Source organism: Loxodonta africana, chromosome 7 (genome assembly GCF_030014295.1).
Source record: "Loxodonta africana isolate mLoxAfr1 chromosome 7, mLoxAfr1.hap2, whole genome shotgun sequence".
Classification (NCBI taxonomy): Eukaryota; Metazoa; Chordata; class Mammalia; order Proboscidea; family Elephantidae; genus Loxodonta; species Loxodonta africana.
In genome coordinates this window covers 70,954,798-70,974,978 of record NC_087348.1, presented here as the reverse complement: position 1 = coordinate 70,974,978, position 20,181 = coordinate 70,954,798, and the positions used below count along the sequence as shown (strand labels likewise).

The 20,181-nt window shown below is 43.1% G+C and overlaps 1 protein-coding gene across 9 annotated transcripts in view; it reads left to right on the top strand.

Moving 5' to 3' along the window:
• MICAL2 (microtubule associated monooxygenase, calponin and LIM domain containing 2) overlaps nt 1-20,181 on the top strand; it is a 250,105-nt gene that overhangs the window by 205,117 nt on the left and 24,807 nt on the right. For 8 of the 9 annotated variants that reach the window (XM_023550839.2, XM_010592231.3, XM_023550840.2 and 5 more), the window contains 4 exons: nt 770-2,105; nt 7,861-7,973; nt 13,144-13,236; nt 15,549-15,642. In XM_023550839.2, coding sequence (XP_023406607.2) covers nt 770-2,105; nt 7,861-7,973; nt 13,144-13,236; nt 15,549-15,642 — 1,636 coding nt within the window. Of the gene's footprint in view, nt 1-769; nt 2,106-7,860; nt 7,974-13,143; nt 13,237-14,275; nt 15,503-15,548; nt 15,643-20,181 lie in introns of those variants that run through there. The other variant, XM_064288423.1, reaches the window with a different exon arrangement.

The window sequence follows — 20,181 nt, the reverse complement described above, 5'->3', positions numbered from 1 at the left end:
GATATACAAGGTTGGACTCATTCTTTAAATGTGTGATTATTAAGTTTCTATTGCCTGGCAAACCCTGTCCTAGGCTCTGTAGAGTTCACAAGAGAGAAAAAGTTCATGTTCTTGCTAAGTTCACATCCAAGTGAACCCCCTTGAGCACCAGAGCTCTTAGCAGGGTACAGCCATTCCTTTTAGAGTCCAGCTATATTTTTTGTTCATTCTGGAAGTGGCTACTTTCTCATTGGTACAAGGTGTAAGTCAGGTGTGGAAGGGTATTGGAAGTCATAAAGGCCATCCTTCCACCAACCACAGCTCTAGCCCTTAATAGTCTCTAAGCAAGAAGGCTTTTTTATTTTGTTGTTGGAGCAATGTGTAGGAATTAGTAGGGACCATGGCTAAGCAAGCTAACGGGGCTATTGTTCTCCCCTTTGTGTCTGGCAACCCATGAAGATTGAGCCAACCCTACCCACACAGGCCCAGGAACTTGTCGAGAGGAGGGTCAATGCCTTTGCCTTCTCTTCTGGCTTCGTACCCACCTAGTCCAGGACTTGGAAAAGCCTTTGATCAGTAATGATGTCAAGGTTCCAAGCAGATCACAAGCAGCCACTTAGAACAAAGAGTATCCCTTTGAAATCATCCTAGACAGAATTCTTTGGGTATCTGAAATCTGAAGAAGGACTTGTTAAGAGGAGAGGGTAAAGAAGGGGGATATGAACTGAGATTTGCCTCCTCTGTATAAATAATTTTGAAATAACTGCTATTTTTTGCCCATCTCCTCTAGGTGACAGCTTACAACCACCCCTCACAAGTCTCAAGAGGTCATTTCAGTCCCTCTAGCCCAATCTTTCTGGGGCAAACCAGAGACCAAGGAGCACCGAAGGAAATTCCCTTGTACCTGCCTCATCACGAAGTCCTAGAGCGGGCAGAATACTGCCTGGTGAGTCCTAGTGAAGATGGCCTCACAAGCCCCAGGCCACACAGCCCTGGAAAGGGGGGTTCTTATGAGAGTCAAGACGTGGCGGCCTCTCCTAGGGATACTAGAAGCATCCACCAGGGTCCACACCCTTTTGGAGGGAAGGACAGCTGTTTGATGGACCAACATCTATCTCTCAAGGCTGGAGAGGACACAAGAGAAAGGAATACTGGATCCAGGGAAGGAGCGGGAAGGTCAGAGATGACAGAGGAGAAGCACTCAGGCTTAAAGAAGTTAGTCCTCACTCAGGAGCAGAAGACCAAATTGCTGGATTGGAATGATGCCACTTCAGCAGGTTTGCAGCTTGAAGTTGGGGAGCGACTTGCCCAGAAAAGTTCTGGGAATGGTAGAGGAAATCGTGTCCTGAAACCAGTCCGTCCCTTGACACTTCCTCAGACAACTAGAGAGACACTGTCATCACACAAAGACACTCAGGAGAAGGTGGGGACCCTGGTTGAACAGGCTTCAGGAGATCGAAGTGTGGCTCCACCCAAGTCCCCCCTACGGCTTATAGCAAATGCAATCCGAAGGTCCCTGGAGCCCTTCCTGCCCAATTCTGAAAGTGGGAAGAAGAAGCCCAAATCAAAGACTTTGCCCACCAGCCAGCCACACACTTTTACTCGCTCATTCAGCCTGCGGAAAACCAATTACAATAATGACTGGAACCAGCAGTCCCCAAGGAGAGACATGGCAAGGAGGGCCTCCTCCTTCTTCTCACTGGGAACTCCTGCTGCCAAGGCTTCCCAGCCCTCAGACCCTAGCCCTCCTCACCCTGCCCCCTGTACCCATAGTTTGCCCATCCATTCATCCAAGATCTTTCCTGAGCTTGTGTCCCCACCCTGCAGCAAGATAGAAGATGTCCCCACACTCCTGGAGAAAGTGAGTTTGCAGGAGACCTTGCCAGATGCTTCTAGGGTACCAAACAGAAGACCCTCACTCTTTTCCTCCCTGAGACTCAAAGACAAATCTTCTGAAAGTTTTCCTCACGATTCCAGACAAAGAACAGACCTCAAGGACCTCTTTAGCAGTGGCAAGGGAAAGGTACTGCCTGTGGGCAATGCCCACTCCCTGGAGAAGCTGGTGCAGCCTCTCAGTACCACATCCCTGGGGCAGGTGGGCCATCCTTCTCCTGCAGGAAACTCAAGTAAGTGGCTCTTCGCTCATAAAAATCTACAGTTTGTGCTGAGCAGTTGGTTATCATTAGATTAATTTGCAGACATCTTCCTCTTTGTTTTACCCATTATTATCCTTAGAGACAGTTTAGTTCAACACTCACACAATTTCTTTTTTTGCTGCTGGTGCTTGTTTGATTGCTTTCAACACAATGTGATCCTACATTTAGTTTTCAAGTAAAAAAAACTTATTTACCTTCTTTGGTACCTCAATCAAAGAGCTTTATTTCCCCAAGTAGTTTTTTTTTTTTTTTGATGCTCTTGTCAATGGCATTGCTTTTTTTCTCCCCTGTTTGGAACATTTATTTTCCCACACTTCATTCCTGTTTATGTAAAGCAGTGGGTTTGGAGAGTGCAATCTTTAGGGGGAAACTTTTCCCAGGAAATACATCACTGTAGCCAAAAGCCTTTTCAAGGCATTGAGGGAATGAGTTAGAAACCTACATTTATTTATAGAAAGAGATAGACCAGAAGTCCCTTCTATGACTTTCTGTTCCCCCCACCCCCCCTTTTTTTTTTTAATTTTGTCGTGGTAAAAATGAGTGCAACAAAAAATTGCCATTTTAAGCGTACAATTCGGTGACATTAACTACATTGCCATGTTATACAGCCATCACCACTATTACCACTAACTGAGGTTTTCCATCATTCTAAACAGAAACTCAGCACCCCTTAAGCAATAACTCACCTTTCCCCCTCCCCCAGTACTACTAATAAACTCTTGTCTCTATGCATTTGTCTGTCCTGGACGTTTCATATCAGTGGCATCATAGAATAGTTGTCTTTTTTTGTCTGACGAATATTCCATTATCGCTGAAAGCCAAGGAAACATTTGCCAGTGACCACTACTCTGTGGCAGATTCTGAGCTCTCAAATTACATACATTTAATCTCACGCTTACCGTGGGAGGTATCATTCTCAGTCTAGAAATGGGGAAACTGAGACTCAGAAAAATCAAATGCCTTGTCCAATATCATTAACAGTGAAGTAGTAAAACCAAAATTTGTACGCAGATTCTTCTGATCCGAACTTCGCTGTTATGTTGTTTTTGTTTATGGTAGTCGGTAAGCATGCATATTTAAGGTAATTCAAGATTTTCTGTAAATCGATTTTTCCTTCGCCCTAATTGGCCTCTATGTTATATATCATTTTTCTTTGTCTGACTTTAGGATTCTCTATATATCTCTGATTTTCAGCAATTTGATTATCATGAGTCTTGCTATGATTTTGTGTTTTTCTTGTTTATGGTTTCTTGAGCTTTTTGGATCTATGGGTATGTAGTTTTGTTGAATTTGGATGATATTCAGTAATTATTACTTAAACTATTTTTTCTTTTCCTGTCTTCCCCTATCTCTTTTAGGCACCTCAGTCACATATATTTAGACCACTTGATGTTGTCCCGCAGGTTACTGAGGCTGTGTTAGTTTTTGGCACTCTTTTTTTCTTTTTCTGTACTTCATTTTGGATAGTTTCTATTTCTGTTCTATAATTTCATTGATTTTTTTTCCCTTCTATAGTGTTAAATCTGCTGATAAGCTGATCCAGCATAATCTTCCTTTCAGATTTTGTATTTTTCATCTTATAAGTTATAATTGGCTCTCTTTTATATCTTTCACTCCTGTTCTTATTATGTTAATGTTTTCTTTTTAAATTCTTGAGCATATTTAGAAGAGCTGTTTTTAAATCCTTGTCTGCTAATCCTACTGTTCCTGTCATTTCTGGGTCTGTTTTTATTGACCGATTTTTCTCTTGAGTACCAGACTCTCTGTCCTGCTTTTTTGTAAGTCAGGCTTAAAGACATTAGTCTATTAATTGTTTACTGACTGCTAGACTTGTAAACATTACATTTTAGAGTGTTTAGATTTTTTTTCTTCATTTAAATAATGTTGAAAAGGTGGCAAAGAATGTTTGGCAGTCAGTAAAACAACTTGCAGATTACTTTGTTTTTGCTTTTAAGCTTTATTCAGGTGAGTCTAGAATAACCTTTACTCTGGGATTAATTTATTCCTACTTTTGAAGTGTGACTCTTCTGTGGTCTCTCCCAATGCCCCTAATGTTTATTTTGACTCACTGAGTAGAACTTTAACATCTCCAAGTCCTGTGAAAGCTTTGGAGATTATTAGTCTACAACTCCCCAGCACCTATTTGTCCACCATCGTGGAGTTTCATTCTATGGATGTATAGTTCACAATTAAGAAATAAGCTCAGTTACAAGAGTGGGGAGGGAGAGAGGGAGAGGGGTATTCACTAATTAGATAGTAGGCAAGAACTATTTTAGGTGAAGGGAAATACAACACACAATACAGGAGAGATCAGCGCAACTGGACTAAACCAAAAGCAAAGAAGTTTCCTGAATAAACTGAATGCTTTGAAGGCCAGTGTAGCAGGGGCAGTGGTTTGGGGACCATGGTTTTAGGGGACATCTAAGTCAATCGGCATCATAAATTCTATTAAGAAAACATTTCTGCATCCCACTTTGGTGAGTGGCATCTGGGGTCTTAAACACAGCCACCTAAGATGCATCAATTGGTCTCAACCCACCTGGAGCAGAGGAGGATGAAGAACACCAAAGACACAAGGTGATTATGAGCCCAAGAAACAGAAAAGGGCCACATAAACCAGAGATTACATGAGCGTGAGACCAGAAGAACTAGATGGTGCCTGGCTATAGCTGATGACTGCCCTGATGGGGAACACAACAGAGAACCCCTGAGGGAGCAGGACAGCAGTGGGATGCAGACCTCAACTTCTTGTAAAAAGACCAGACTTAATGGTCTGACTGAGACTAGAAGGACCCCAGAGATCATGGTCCCCAGACCTTCTGTTAGCCCAAGACAGGAGCCATTCCCAAAGCCAACTCTTCAGAAAGAGATCGGACTGGACTATGGGATAGAAAATGATACTGGTGAAGAGTGAGCTTCTTGGATCAAGTAGACACATAAGACTATGTGGGCAGCTCCTGTCTGGAGGGGAGATGAGAGGGCAGAGGGGGTCAGGACCTGGTCAAATAGACACAAAAATAGATAGCGGAGAGAAGGAGTGTGCTGTCTCATCAGGGGGAGAGTAACTAGAAGTATATAGCAAGGCATATACATATTTTTGTATGAGAGACTGACTTGATTTGTAAATTTTCACTTAAAGCACAATAAAAATTAAAAAAAAAAAATAGGCTCAAGAGGAATCCTATACGTATTTCTAGATTTCTTTTTCTGCATAGATTCTTCCTCTTCTGTACTCTGCCACACAAATTTCAGCCACCTCCCTAAACTGATCTCTATCTCTTTGACTCAGTGAATCTGCTGTGATCTCATTGGGTTAGTCCTCCCTGCACAGTGATCTGCAAAGTGCCTCTAGGCAGAAAGCTGGGTGACTGTAGTGCCTACCTCATATACTTCTGTGGTTTCCTGTATCACAGTTCTGCACTGCTTGTTGTCCAATGCCTAGAAACAGCACTTCATATATTTTGTCCAGATTTCTAGTTCTTTGCTTTGAGATATAAATTCCAGTGTTAGTTACTCCAACATGGCCCGAGGGGAAGAACACTGTGAAGTTTTTTAAATTTTGCAAATGAGAAGTGAACTGTGGCTCATGGTTCCACACTGGAGAGGGTAAAGGGGAAGAAACTCAGAGGCCACTATTTTAACTTCTTTCTTGCATGAAGTTTAAGAAATACACTGTATTTGGGAGAATTTTCTCCTCTATTTCATAATGAAACTTGATGTAAATATTAGATTTATTCTTGAGATGATTAGGAAAAGTATCAACTTTAGATTATTATATTTATTCTATAAAACGGAGGTTAATTATGAAGTTTTTCAAAAACTGTACTTTCTGAAAAAAAAGCTGCAGTATTGTTCATTTGAATCAATGCTGATGATAAAGAGGATGATGAAAATAACAACAACATTTATTAAGCACCTCCAGTATACCAGGCGCTGTGCTAGGTACTTTACATTGATTATCTTTACCCTACCACAACAATTCTGCAAGGTAGAAATCATTATCCCCAGGAACTCAGGGAGGTACAGTTAGTTCCTCAAGCTTACACAACAAAGAAATGAATACTCAGTGACTAAATTTAGTTGCCATCGAGTCAATCCTGACTCATGGCGATCCCTTATGTGTTAGAGTAGAACCGTGCTCCATAGGATTTTCAATGGCTGATATTTTGGAAGTAGAGCACCAGGACTTTTTCCCTTAGGAGCCTCTGGGCAGACTCGAACCTCCAACTTTTCAGTTAATAGTGGAGCATGTTAGCTCCTAGCACCACCCAGGGACTCTTAGTGGTAATTTAGTCACTGGAGCTGGGAAAACACTCACAGCTCACCACTAACAAGATCTCCTCCCACTAACATGCTGCTCTCTGGTTCTATCTTTACCTGAAATTTCCCATCTGGCAAATTAAAGTGGAAAATGGTTAACTCCCTCTCCAGAGAGGCTGTGTTATTATATAGATGTTTTGCATTATTTTGCTTCAAATAACAGCATATGTAAATGTGCTCCTGGAGGTTAAAATTACCCTTAATTTTAAAAACTTGGCCTCTCCCACTTGGGTGAATAGTTGAAAATTATGGGGAGGAGAAAGCCGACTGGAGAGAATGTTAGAATTGCTTCTTTTTCTGGCCTGCTTCACCCTCCATCCCACAACACGTATTTCCATTCAGATATACGCTGCCACGCAGAATAAAGATTGCTAAATTTCCTACCATGGGGCCCTAGCCCGTTCTGATGTTCAGTGTCCTGAGTGGGCTACTCCAGCTACTAATCATTAACTCTGCATCAGGTTGATGTGTAGGGGCAGATGTTCTCGCTGAGATGAATAAAGCCTCCTGGGGCCCCTGGAAGACCTTGCCACGCATGGTCCCTAGCCAGTTCACAGAGAGGTTCTGGTTGACATGGGCACTGGACTAGTGGACCACTTGCCTCTCTTGTTCTGAGGTTGGCATTTTCCCTCGACTCTGGCTGTCCCGTGGGCCCTGCATTGTTGAGCCACCCCTATCTTAAACTGCCTTTCCTGGCATTTGAATCATCACTTCGATGATGTGATAATATCTGCAAGTTGGGAAAATAAAAGTGGCATTTGTTTAGCCATAATTAATGAAATATTTATGTTGCATGAGACTATGTGATAAAACCTTAGGCTTAAAGTCCTTTTGCTTCTGATTACATTTGGGATTTTTTTTTTCTATGACCAGACATTCTGACGCCAGCTCTTTTACACTGAGCAGATGTCATGTAGTAAAAATGGGTGCCAGATGCTGTGAGCCGCAGAAGGGCGATTTGTTTAAGAGCTGGCTCCGACTTTTTTGCATTCAATTACTCTGCAGAGCGAACCTTACACAAGCATTTAGGTAACTCAGCTAACTTCAGACATGCATTTTAATAATAGATTTCATCTCTGAATGCATTCTAAGTGACATACCATATAAATGGTGTTTAAGGAATTAATTGATTTCTGCATAATACCTTGTGTGTGTTTTTTTTTTTTTTTTTTTTAATGAAAAGAGAGCTGCAAAGCTCTTGGCAGGGACCCAGAAATGTAATTAATGTGGAGAGCCAAATTTCCAGTTGCCCTTAGGTACTGCCTTCTCATGCTCACGGCAGGTGCAGTGAGGGGTGGGAAGGGAGGAAAGAGGGGGACACAGGGGGAGGAGGAAGAGGCAGCTTTGGTTTATGAAGCAGGGAACGAAGTCAGCAGTTCAGTGAGTCCTTCTGTTCCCATTTCAGGGCCCCAGCACATCCCCAATCAAGCACAGGTGACAGAGACTGCCTCCTCCCTCTCTTCCTCCACCTCCTCTGCAGATGAAGAATTTGATCCCCAGCCTTCCTTGCGGTCAAAGGTAACAGCTCTTGGCAAAGACAGCCTTGGCTTGAGCGGGCCCTTTACCATCCAGATTTCAGACCCAATGTGGGCTCCAGCTGCGGTGGTTTCACTAGGGGGGATCATGTCTCATTGCATCTGACAGCAGCCCTTCTTGTTACCTGGAACACCCCAAGAATTATCTGTTTTTTCTTTAACTTTTAGAAGCTTGCCTTTCTAAGAGACTCAGATTGGAAAGAAAAAAACTCAGACATATTCACTTGAAACCATTTGGTAACTGCAGCTCTTAAAGGAGGTTTAATATGTAGTCCAACGAGCAAACCATCGAAAAAATTATAACAAGCAGATGCATGTTTCCCTGGGGGCAGCACAGCTTCATTTGAGAAGCACTAGAGACAGATTGCATGGGAACTGTTATGTTTATTCTAATCAGAACTATTAAATGAACCATGCAGTTGCATCTACACGTGAATACTTGGAGAGTCCCGACTGTGGGGACATCCCCAGCCATGGGGACCACAGTTCTCCTCTCTGCTTAGTGAACATTCATATTTCTTGAGAACACTTTAAACAACTCTCATACCCAGAGATTAAAAAACAAAAAAAATACAAGCATCGTTATATGTTTGTAAATGTGTCTGCACGTCACACACACAGCGACATGCATCCCACAACTAAGTCCCACTGCTATTTTCTTTGTCCACGGGGGCTGGGGTCTTGCACTGGAACTGAGGAATGAATGGCTGGACCTGAAGGGTTTCCCCAGGTGGACAGAAAAGCGGTTCAGTGCTCTGGCAGTGTTTATTCGCTGGATCAGTGAGGATCTGGGGTGGGCACCAAATTTATTTACTTAAACTCAACTTTTCCATATCTGGCACTTGGAGCTTTGGCATCAAGTCACTCAGGGGTTCCCGCTCCCTGTGGCCCAGCCTAGAGTAAGTCAGGAGGGGCTGGGACATGGCCTGCGTATGTATGTGAGAGAGAAGAATTTAAAACCGTGTATGTGAGTGAGAAAGAGAAGATATATGGATTTAAATTTCTAACTGTGGGTGTCTTTGATTAGTTCAATACCGAACACAAGTGAATTCTTTGTGCTCTGTTGATTTCTGAGGTTTCCTTACTGGCCCTCTCATCCCCTCGAGTGGATGGCCCTGAATTACTCCTATATTCTAATGAAATAGGGGCCTCAGCATCAGCCGGCTGGACACTCATGGAGAACGAAAGAATAGAGGGGCCCAGATATACCGTAGTAGCAAGACCACGATATCCAGGACCAGCCTTGCAAATAGCTCCTCATCCTCCTGCTGGCCCGGAACGGAGGCAGGAGCACTGGAGCCTGCAAGTGGAAAAGAAAGGCTGTTTCACCTGCCCCTGACCTGGCCCGCTCTTACAGGATGGGAAGCTGGCAAAAGGATTATTCTTTACAGCTTCCCAAGGGCTCCCACATAGGAACGAGGAGAGTTCTTTGTCCTCTGGTTCCTTTGTCTCTTCTGTCCCATGCAGGTGTGTCCTCAGCCACCTGGCACAGAGCCCATGTCAGCTCAAATGAACCTTTGGCCAGGAAATTGGAGCCAGGGTATATCCTCTCTCCCTTTCCCTTTGCTTTGCCTCTCCTCGCCACCATCTCACCTCCCAAACCCACACCTGGATCAAAGAGACGGAGTCGGGCAGGGACAGGCGGATTGTCCTTGGTGCCGCCAGATTTCTCCTTTGTCCCTTAGCTTTTTCTTTCTTAGTCTTTAGCCTCTTTCCTTCCTGTCTGTATCATCATCACCATCACTGAGGATGTTAGAACTGTCTAGCACATCATAAGTCATCCTTCTTTTCTATGTCAATACCTTTTAATAAAAGGCAGTACATGGCTTTCTTCTCTGCTATGGGTTCTATTTTGCTGATTTCTCCCGGAGCACCTGAGTTTGATGGATATGCTGCTGGAAAGCACTAAAACTATGGGATGCTGTCAAGTACCTGCCCCCCACCACCACCTTTGATATTGTATTATGGTCTTTTTTTGGGAAAAAACTTTGACATTTCTTTTCTGTAGGACCCACTCTAGAGCAGGGGTCCCAGATGTGCCCGAACAGTATTTGCCACAAAGAAAGGTGGTGTAGACTGGGTGGAAAAGTGGACACTGGAGTCATGCTACCTGGGATTAAATCCCGGCTCTACCGTTTACTAGCTGGGCTTATCTTGGGAAAGTTAACCTGTCTGAGCTTTGATTTCCTTATGTGTAAAATGAATGTAATTGAGAAATAAATGAGATGGTGCATGTAAAGTCATTAGTACGGTGTCTGACAGACACATGTTGCTGTTGTTGTTAGGTGCCATCGAGTTGATTTTTGACTCATAGCAACCCCATGTGACAGAGTAGAATTACCCCATAGGGTTTTCTAGGCTGTAGTTCTTACAGAAGTAGGTCACCAGGTCTTTTCCCACAGAGCCACTGGGAGGGTTTTGAACCACCAACCTTTTCAGCTAGTAGCCAAGCCTTAACCATTGTGCCATCAGGGCTCTTTTAAAGTCATTAACACAGTGTCTGATACATACCAAACAAACCAAACCAAACCCAGTGCCGTCGAGTCGATTCCGACTCATAGCAACCCTATAGGACAGAGTGGAACTGCCCCATAGAGTTTCCAAGGAGCCCCTGGAAGATTCGAACTGCCAACCCTTTGGTTAGCAGCCGTAGCACTTAACCTCTACGCCACCAGGGTTTCCATCTGATACATAGCACTCGACAAATGCTAGGATTTATTATGTAGGTTGCTATAACAGAAGCTCAAGAGATATTTGTTAAATAGGCTGACTATTCATATAGATTGAGTTAGACGGTCTCTGAACAGCAACTTTCTTTGATCTTCCCTTCCCAAACCCCTTCCCAAAAGGTCCTGGCTACCTAATGGTAGCGTCCCCATTCAAAAAGCCCAGAGCTTCTGTTCAGAGGGGTTAGACAGTCAATCTGGGGGTTGTCCCCTAGAGAGATGATATGCTATAGAATAAGCTTGATTTCTGAGACCCAAAATTTTCTCCCAAGGACAAAGGAGATTCTTAGGGTTCTAGATTCTAAGGAGAATTCTATTGAAAAAAAAAAGTTTCATCTCTCTAACGAATGTCTTCACTGATGATCTGCAGAGGTTCTGAAGCCTCAGAGTGGGATGTTTTCCTAAGTACTATGACATTCTCTCCACCCCGTCCATGGCATGTATGACAGAATGACAAGGATTCGTAAACCCGTGGGAACCATGGTGCTTTTAAGGCACGATCTCTGTTACGAGCCTGATCACTCTAGTGTACCTGGGGTCTAGCCTATTATGTCTCTATTCCCCACTTGAAAATTTATGGTCCTTTTAATGGGCAAACATTCAGTTTAACGGCAGTTATTGAATTCCCAGTTTAGCTATAACTATTTTTTAATCCATATTTGTTTCTACCAGCATTAAAAGAAATCTTTAGCATGCTCTAATTCTCATCCTAATATGTTGAAAGTCGATGCATGTGCTCAGAGAAGGCTAACTCATAGTAAAACTAGCCTAATTTGAACACATCTTACGTACAGGGCTTTGAACCAGTTTGTTCAGGTTTGAACCCCTGCTGAGAATTTGTAATTCTAACATGTTCCCTGCTCAAAATTTGCATTTCCACACCCAGATATACTGAATCAGAATCTATCTTTTAACAAGATCCCCAGGTGATTCTTATGTATAACTTCCCAGGAACTTGTTAGAAATTCAAATTCTCCTCAGGGGGTTGAACCTGAAGGAACTGGTTCAAAGCCCTGTTTTCATTAAATATATATGCATGTACATCATAGGAGCTCTGGTGGCACAGCGAATAAGAGCTCTGCTACTAACTAAAAAGTCAGCAGTTCGAATCCACCAGCTACTCCTAGGAAACCCTATGGGGCAGCTCTGCTCTGTCCGGTAGAGCCACTATGAGTCAGAATCTACACACGTACACACACAAATAGATGAGGGAAAATTATTAATTTTAGTAAAACATGATATTTATAATCACGCTAACATTTACCAAATATTTTTCCCATATCTCTTTCAAGCATTCTGTGAAGGGCTTGGCCTGGATTGTCTCATTTAATCCTTATTACATTCCCACAAAAAAAAAGGTAGGCATTAAATCATTCTTATTGCTTCAAAGAATTCACTGAAGTTCAGCAAGTTGTGCAACATGCCAAAACCCATGCAGCTCAGCTGGGCTCAGAGCTCAGCCCTGACTCTCCACTGCTTCCCCAGTCAAAAGTGGCTTCCAAACCTTCCACTATGTTCAACTGGCCACACAGTGACTTCTTGTTTCTCTGGTGCTTACAATCTGGAAGTGACACCATCAAGATCTACCCATTTATTTTATATGCATTGATTTTGAATGCTCTTTTTTTTTTTTTTTCCTACATGTCCAGGCACACACAAAGCCCAGTGACATTAATACTGTATTTGTACAAGCAACGTGAAGTAGAGAAAGGAGGTAATCTTATGCCTACCTCAAGCTAAGAAACACTTGTAGCTTGTATTATCTACATATGTTCCTTTATTAGGCAGTATAGAGCCACCCTAAGGACTATTTAAGGTTGAACTGGGTTTTATGTGGTACACTTGTGTGTGTGTGTCCCAGACTCATCATCCTTGGACTTTATGGTAGCATCCATGTAAAGTGTAATTCATATATTATTCCTTCCTTCAACTAAATCAAGCCAGTGCTCTATACATCCACTCTTGCCTGCACACCTACATATACACCCCTTCACAAACATACCAGCTTCCCGATACAGTAGCTACTAGCCATATGTTGCCATATGGCTAGCCATAAGAGACTAGCCTGCTTGGGTTTCTTACCATTTCCTAATATGGTAGCTAATAGCCACATGTGGCTATTTGAATTTACATTTCAATTAATTAAAATTAAATAAAATGTAAAATTCAATTTCTTATTCATACTACCTTCATTTCAAGTGCCCAATAGCCACATGTGGCTAGTGACTTCCATATTTTAGACAGTACACATATTGAACACTTCCATTATTGCAGAAAATTCTGTTGGGCAGCACCACTCTAAAAGCTAAGCAGTAGCTAGGAACCATTGATGGAAGAGTACAGAAGGACATGACAGTGTTTGATAAATTGCAACCTCATTTTTCTCAGATGCATTTTTTTCTTTTTCTTCTCTGTTGATTTTCATAGGAGAGGAAGACACTTAGAAGACAAAAGAAACTGGAAAAAGCAACAAAGCAACTAATTAAGCAAGAAGAATTGAAAAGACTTCATAAAGCTCAGGTCAGAAAGCAAACTTGAGTCCAGTAAGTGGACCTGGGGTAGGGATCCTGGAAATCTAGGTCTGAAAATGCTTCATAAGTCTGTATTGTATTAGATGAGGAGGGATAGAAAAAGGTCAATGTAACTTCTCTGATGGGCCAGGTTTGTGGCCATTGGAAGGCCCCTGTATAATCACTGGTGGGGCTCTGGACCCAGGTGTTAAGCTGGCCCACTCCCAGCCATGTTTCCGTCTGCAGACCTGTGTCCTGCACAGTGAGGCCAGAATAAGAACCAACACAACAGCCTTGGAAATCATCTCGAGCCCTGGCTGCTGCGAAGCAGTGACCCTAGTTTTGTCCTCTGTGAGGATACACACACCTTCCACCAACTTCCTGACAACGTCTTTGCTTAATGGACAAGTTAGGGGCTTCACTCCAAGATTCGTTTAAAACATAAGTATTCAGTATTCCAGCATAGACAATATAGATTTTGAAAGCAATCTCCATCTCCCTGAGGACACAAAACTGAGTCTTAAAGAACAGTTGGGTTTTATGGCATAAGGACTTAGAATGGCTACTCATATTAATCCAGCATGTGCCCTATCTCCCTGTCTCCACATATTCCCTTGATCTAGCCATGTAATCCTGTACATTGTTTCTGACAAGATGGAAGTCATTTAATCCAACCTCCTTTCCCCTTCCTAGTAACGGACTCAACAGCTACCCTTTTCACCTAGTAGACAGGGAAATTCCCATAAACCCATCTCTGTCACTCTCAATTTCCTAAAACAGTTTTCCGTGAATCATTTCAGTGTTTCCTTCTACGAACAAGACAAGTGTTTATGACATATCATGGTGAACTCAGCAATTTGTCAGCCATATATTTTCAAATCCAGACAGTAGGCCCAACATGGCCTTTTGAGTCCTAATCTGCTGGCCCTCATAACAGCCCTTATTAGTTTTTGAGATGACTTTCATCCTTGGTTTCTTAAGAACGATCATGTAGCCATAACTGCACAGTAATCAGTAATAAAGCCATTTAACTTTTTCCTCTCCTTTAGAAATTCTGCACATTGACAGCAAGAGATGAATTTATGGAGATTTCATTATCTTCGTAAGAGAGAGAGGAAGAAAGCATGAAATTACAAGTAATTTAGATAGAATTCCCATCTATTTCAGATTTCATGTTTGGGGCTTAACCACCATAAGCTAGGACAAGAGGAGCCAGTCTTCACAGGGTTGGAGGTGCTTCAGCTTTTGCACCCCTGAATCAAGGGGAGACTTAGAAATGTGGAGTGAAGAAGGGAGGGGAATGAGACAGAGCTGAGGAAAGGTAGAGGAGGAAGCACACGTGTGTTCTGCATGCCTGAACACCTGACAGTTCTTCTAATATACCTGTTCTGCCAGGTGCAAAGTTAGTGTCCCAAGAGATGTACCTCTTGGCAGCATGGTGTTTGAAAGCAGGAAAAAAAAAAATGATAGAGATTGACAAAATTTATATAGGAAAGATTTTCCTCCTAATTTGTTTTATTAATATGCATGAGAGAAGAAGCTAGTAGGAAAAATAAATGTATAAATGCAAACCCAGTCATGATTGTTAATTAGGTGTCTGTGGCAAGTCTCAGGCAGGTGTGATGTTGTCTCTTAATGGGCTAAATGGTTTGTGTCTTGTCTTAATGTCTGCTAGTAACAAAGCCACAGTACCCTTCCACAGTAGAAGAACCCTGGGCATTAGGCCAGTGGTGCAGTGAAAGGATACATAGAGTTTGTAGCTGTGAGGGAGCAGGGCAGCCTAAGAAAGGAACATCAAGCCCCAGGAGTTGGCCTTGGGGCTCCTGCTCCAGACCATCTTCTGGGAAGATATCTAGTGCTTCTTGGAAAAGTGGACTGGGAGTGGGCTCTATGTTTGCCCCCAGAGCCCTTGCCCCACTCTGTGTAGTGGCTATAGCTCCAGTCATCACATCATGACCACAGTCAGAAGCTGTAACCTCCAAAGCATCTAGGCACCATTAGGTGTAGAACCCTGAGGACTGTTCATGCAGCCCAGCAGCTTCTGCCACGGAGGACTTCTGTGCAATTGGCCTTGTCGACGGGTACTGTTTTAACCTCTACCTGGGGGTGGATTGAACATACATGCGAATTCCTTGCTTTGCATTTTCATAGTAAAAAAGGAGAATGTCAATATCTGGTTGTTTGGGAATTCAGAGGGCACTGCAGGTTCATCAAATGGCAATGAAAGGGCCATTTCCTCTTGGACAGTAAGTGGCAGAGTCAGCCCCCTCTGTAACTCTGCACATCAGGAGTCCCTGTGTAACTGTGATCCTGGCATTGCAGGCCATCCAGAGGCAGCTGGAGGAGGTGGAAGAGCGGCAGAGGGCATTCGAGATCCAGGGCGTGAGGCTGGAGAAAGCACTGAGAGGAGAAGCAGGTAGGCATCTGGGCAGACCTGAGCGGTGGGGGTTGGGGCTAAATTCTGTGATAGGATAATGCTTCAGGAGCCCTGGTGGTGCAGTGGTTAAGCACTCTGCTGCAAACCGAAAGATTGGCAGTTCAAACCCACCAGCTGCTCCTCTGGGAGAAAAATGTAGCAATCTGCTTCCGTAAAGATTTATAGCCTTGGAAACCCTATGGGGCAGCTCTATTCTGTCCTATAGGGTTACTGTGAGTTGGAATCAACTTGACCGCAACAGGTTTGGTTTGGTTTTTGGAATCATCTGGGAAAAATAATGAGACCTTGTTACAGGTTATGGATCTGTCAGTGTGGACCAAAACCAACACCCATTGCCATCAAGTCGATTCCAACTCATAGTGACCCTATAAGATAGAGTAGAAGCCCCACAGGGCTTGCAAGGAGCAGCTGGTGGATCTGAACTGCTGACATTTCAGTTAGCAGCCGAGTTCTTAACCACTGCGCCACCAGAACACGTGGTGCTAAATCCAAAATGGCTTCAAACTTTAAAAATCCAACTGGTGGTCCAATGTGAAATTCCATGGGGCACTGGTTGGTCTGTGCGCCTTGTAACTGAGTTTCTGATCTACCCTCCTCTCTTCTACTAGTGTAAAAGTTCTTTGCAATTCAAGGGTTAAGATAAATTCAGGAGAAATAGTTGGGCACTCATGCATGTTGCTAGCGATTCAAAGCCCACATTTAAAGCCAAAGTCCAAGCTGTATGACCTTGGGCCAGTCACGTTATAAACATTTCTGAACTTTAGTTTTCTCATCTAAAACAGGAATGATACATTCGCTATCTTATAGCATGCATACAAGAATTAAAGAAGAAAAATGTATATGCCGTACTTAAATTAGCACACTGCCTGGCATAAGGTAAAGCAGTAAGTGGTAACTATTCCATAATAGCTTCATATTCTTAGACTGAAACAGAATTCATTTGATGAAGACCTGCTAAATGTAGGCCTTGAAGATATTTGATCAGTAACGATGAGTACAACACAGTTTCTGCCTGGGAGAAGCTTAGAGACCAGTGGTGGATACAGACATGTAAATGAAGAAACCACATTACAGTGTAATGAGTGTTGTGGCGGAAGGTGACTCCAGAGGTTCCTAACTGAGCTTGCAAATGGGGGAGGGAGGGAAGTCAGGGTAGGCTCCCTAGAGGCAGTGACATGTAAGCTGAGACCCAGAGGAAGAAGAGCTAGCCGGTGAATGGTGAGGGCACAGCACCTGCAAAGGTCAAATGTGAAAAAACATGAAATGACTTTAAAAATGAGGATGCGGCAAAGGGTTTTGAGGTGAGGACTGACAAAGAAATCTACATTTTTTGAAAACCCTCCCATGACCATGTGACCAGAAAACCCCTTAGAGTTTGATGGGGGTGTTGTGTCTTTAATTTTGTGATGTGATACCTTTAGCCTTTTGTGTTTTTCTGAAATAAAATATAAGAAACCAAACAGCGAAAACACATATGTTTGTGTGCAATAATGTAAATGACATGTTTTTTGTTAAATAGCATAGCGAAAGGTTAGGATTTAAATTATTTTAAAATTTCATTTATTTGAGATCGGTGGTGATACCGGCAGTGGGAGATCCAGATTTTTTGAGGCCTGAAGCTCATACAAAGTCATGCACGCAAAATTGTGAGGGCTTCTCCCAGAGCCCTGGAAGGAACCCACGCAAGTGAGGGGCCTGACTCACGCCTCATTGTTGTTCTTATTAGCTGTCTCGGAGTCCGCACCTGACTCACGGGGACTCCACGCACCATAGGATTGGACTTGTTGTGATCCATAGGGTTTTTCGTTGGCTGATTTTTTTTAATAGATCACCAGGACCTTCGTCCTACTCCATCTTATCTGGAAGCTCTGTTGAAACCTGTTCAGCATCATAACAACACGTAAGCCTTTAGTGACAAACAGGTGGTGACTGTACTTGAGGCGCATTGGCCAGGAACAATGGAAGGCAAGAATTCTACCGCTGAATCATCACTGCCCCCCACCCCACGCTTCATTAATCCATGGTTAATTTATCTCTAGATAGCAGAGGGGAACGCTGGAGTCAGACTTTACCCCTCTGTGCCTCGGTTTCTTTATTTGGAAAGTGGGAGTGGTAATTATACCTGTTTCTTAGATTTCTGGTGAGCTCGGCTAAAATAATTTGCATGAAAGCTCTAGCACCGTGCCTGGCATGGAGTAGATGGTCAGTAAGCATTTATTCCTTTTCTGACTAAAATACACTGGGGATTTCTTTGCAAAGCTAACACAAATTCACTCACCAGAAGCAGGCTTCATTACAAAAATGATGACTGCTTCTTCCTGCTTGGAGTGAGAAGCGTTGATCATCCCCATGGCAGGTGTTGGGACTTTAGGCAGAATGAACTGTCCTTGTTTGGTGTTCAGTCTTGTTCCCCATCAAGAAGGCCCAGGTCCTTGTCTTTTGGAATCCTCTGATTTCAAGGAGAGCTTTGGAAATGAAATGGATAAACCAGCAAATCTAGGGTGTGTTTCAGTCTGCTGTTAATAGCACAGGGAGCCAGTGTGGCATAGTGGGAAGGGTAGAGTTGTAGGCATTCAAGAGCCCTGCATTCAAATTCTATTCTGCTGCATTTAGGCTGTGTGGTCCTGGGAAAATCACTTAACCTCTCTGGATCCAGATTTCATGTTTGTAAAATGGAGATACCAATGCCCACATTACCAAGTTGTTTTGAGAAATAGTAATAGTGATGGGCAAAGTGTCTACCAGAGTGTCCACGGCATTGTAGGCATTTAATAAATGCCAGCTAATTTTGGGGGTTAATATTATTTTGCAAAATACTGTTAAATACACACATCCACTTTTAAGGAATTAGCTCTCTAATCTTAACTGCTTGAAATTTAAATTATACAGACCAAATTTTTTAAGCTTCCTCTGGAAATCACCCTCACTCCCAAATATAAAGAAAGGCTGTTTTGAGTTATCAGCTAAAGAAACGCAGCCAGCTTGCGGTGGTTTCAAAGGTGGGCCAGCCCAGCCAGAAGATGGATTCCATTCATTCCATTTATATCCTTGGTAATTTAATTCTCTGCTAAGTTTATGGGCCTTGTTCTCCTTGATTGTCCTTGTGTGGGTGACAGATGCAGATAAACAAGGGGCTGGAGACTGAAAGAGTCGAGTCATGAAGAGTGGCCCCAAAGGAAAGCAAATGGGAGATCTGCAAAGCAGGCATCAAAATTAATACACTCCAACTTGTAATAACATTTGTGCAATAATAATATTCCTTTGCAGTTTAATATTCTATTCAGCCCCTTTAAGAGATTGCCCTGTTGCTTAATGAATGGCCAATGTTTATTAGGTTAAGTTGTATTTGAGTCGGCCGTGCTGCTCCAGTTCAAGTGATTTAATGGGAATTATTTAATAGGTATTATTAGGATAATTAGAAAATGATCACAGTTAAGCAATAATATTGAGCTATAAAGGTTGTGAATAACCAAATTTAGAGACAGGCCTGAAAACACGAGTAGTCTGCCACAGTTACGCAAGTCTTCTCTAATAATTATGTGAGCCAGGCTGAAAGGGTCTTTTGTTCCTGGGAGTTATTCATTAGGCAGGCATTGAATTAGAGGAACATGCGGGGGTGCGGGATGAAGGGCAATGATGGCTGATGAGCAAAATGAGGCTTTGATGAGCTTCTAATTGTCGTGACAACAATTCCTGCTTTCTTTTTTTCCAACAGTCAGAAATAAGCTCCGCAGCCCCCAGGAAGGGTTTTTCCCCACTTGTCAAGAAAAGGGAAACAAAGAAAAACAGGAATCCAACAAACCACCCCAGATGACAAATCATGATGTTCTGCAGGGTGTGTGCGTGTGTGTGTGCATGTGTGTGTGTGCATGTGTGTGTGTGTTTGTGTGTTTGTGTGTGTGTGTGTGTGTGTGTATGTAGCATGGATGGATACCTTTGACAAAGGGAATGGACTCACCTTGTGGTCCTGGCTGCCCACAGTAAAGGACCAGAACACAAGGCATCCTGGCTTGTCCTGGGCCCCACCTCATCTGAGGAGGCCAAGCCTAGCTTTGCCAGCCACTTAGACGCCTCTGGGTCAAGGCGCTCGTTACCCAGTGGTTTATTGGTTGTCAACATGGTGGTCAGTGTTAGGTGCCAGGGCCGTGGACTACCCCACTTTGGCAAGAGACCACCATTTATATTTAGATGGCCTGATGAACAGAACCTGGCCTTAGTCAGACAGTGGAACTGTCTTTCACTATATGCAGACGGGTGGAATCAGATGAAACTGAGAGGGAGGAAAGGGGATTTGAAAGGAGAAAGGATTTGCCTCTGGGGGAGGATAGGAATTATTCTTTTTTTTTTTTTTATAGCTTTTACCAGCTTTGGGGAAGGTTTCCCAGCTGGTTGTCTGCCTTGAGCTTCTTGCCTTTTTTGGAACCAGATGGCTTCTTGTTCATAAAGATAGAGGGGTTTATAAGGAAAAATCGGGATGTGCAAGACTGCCAGCAGGTGGCACCAGGAGCACACATTATG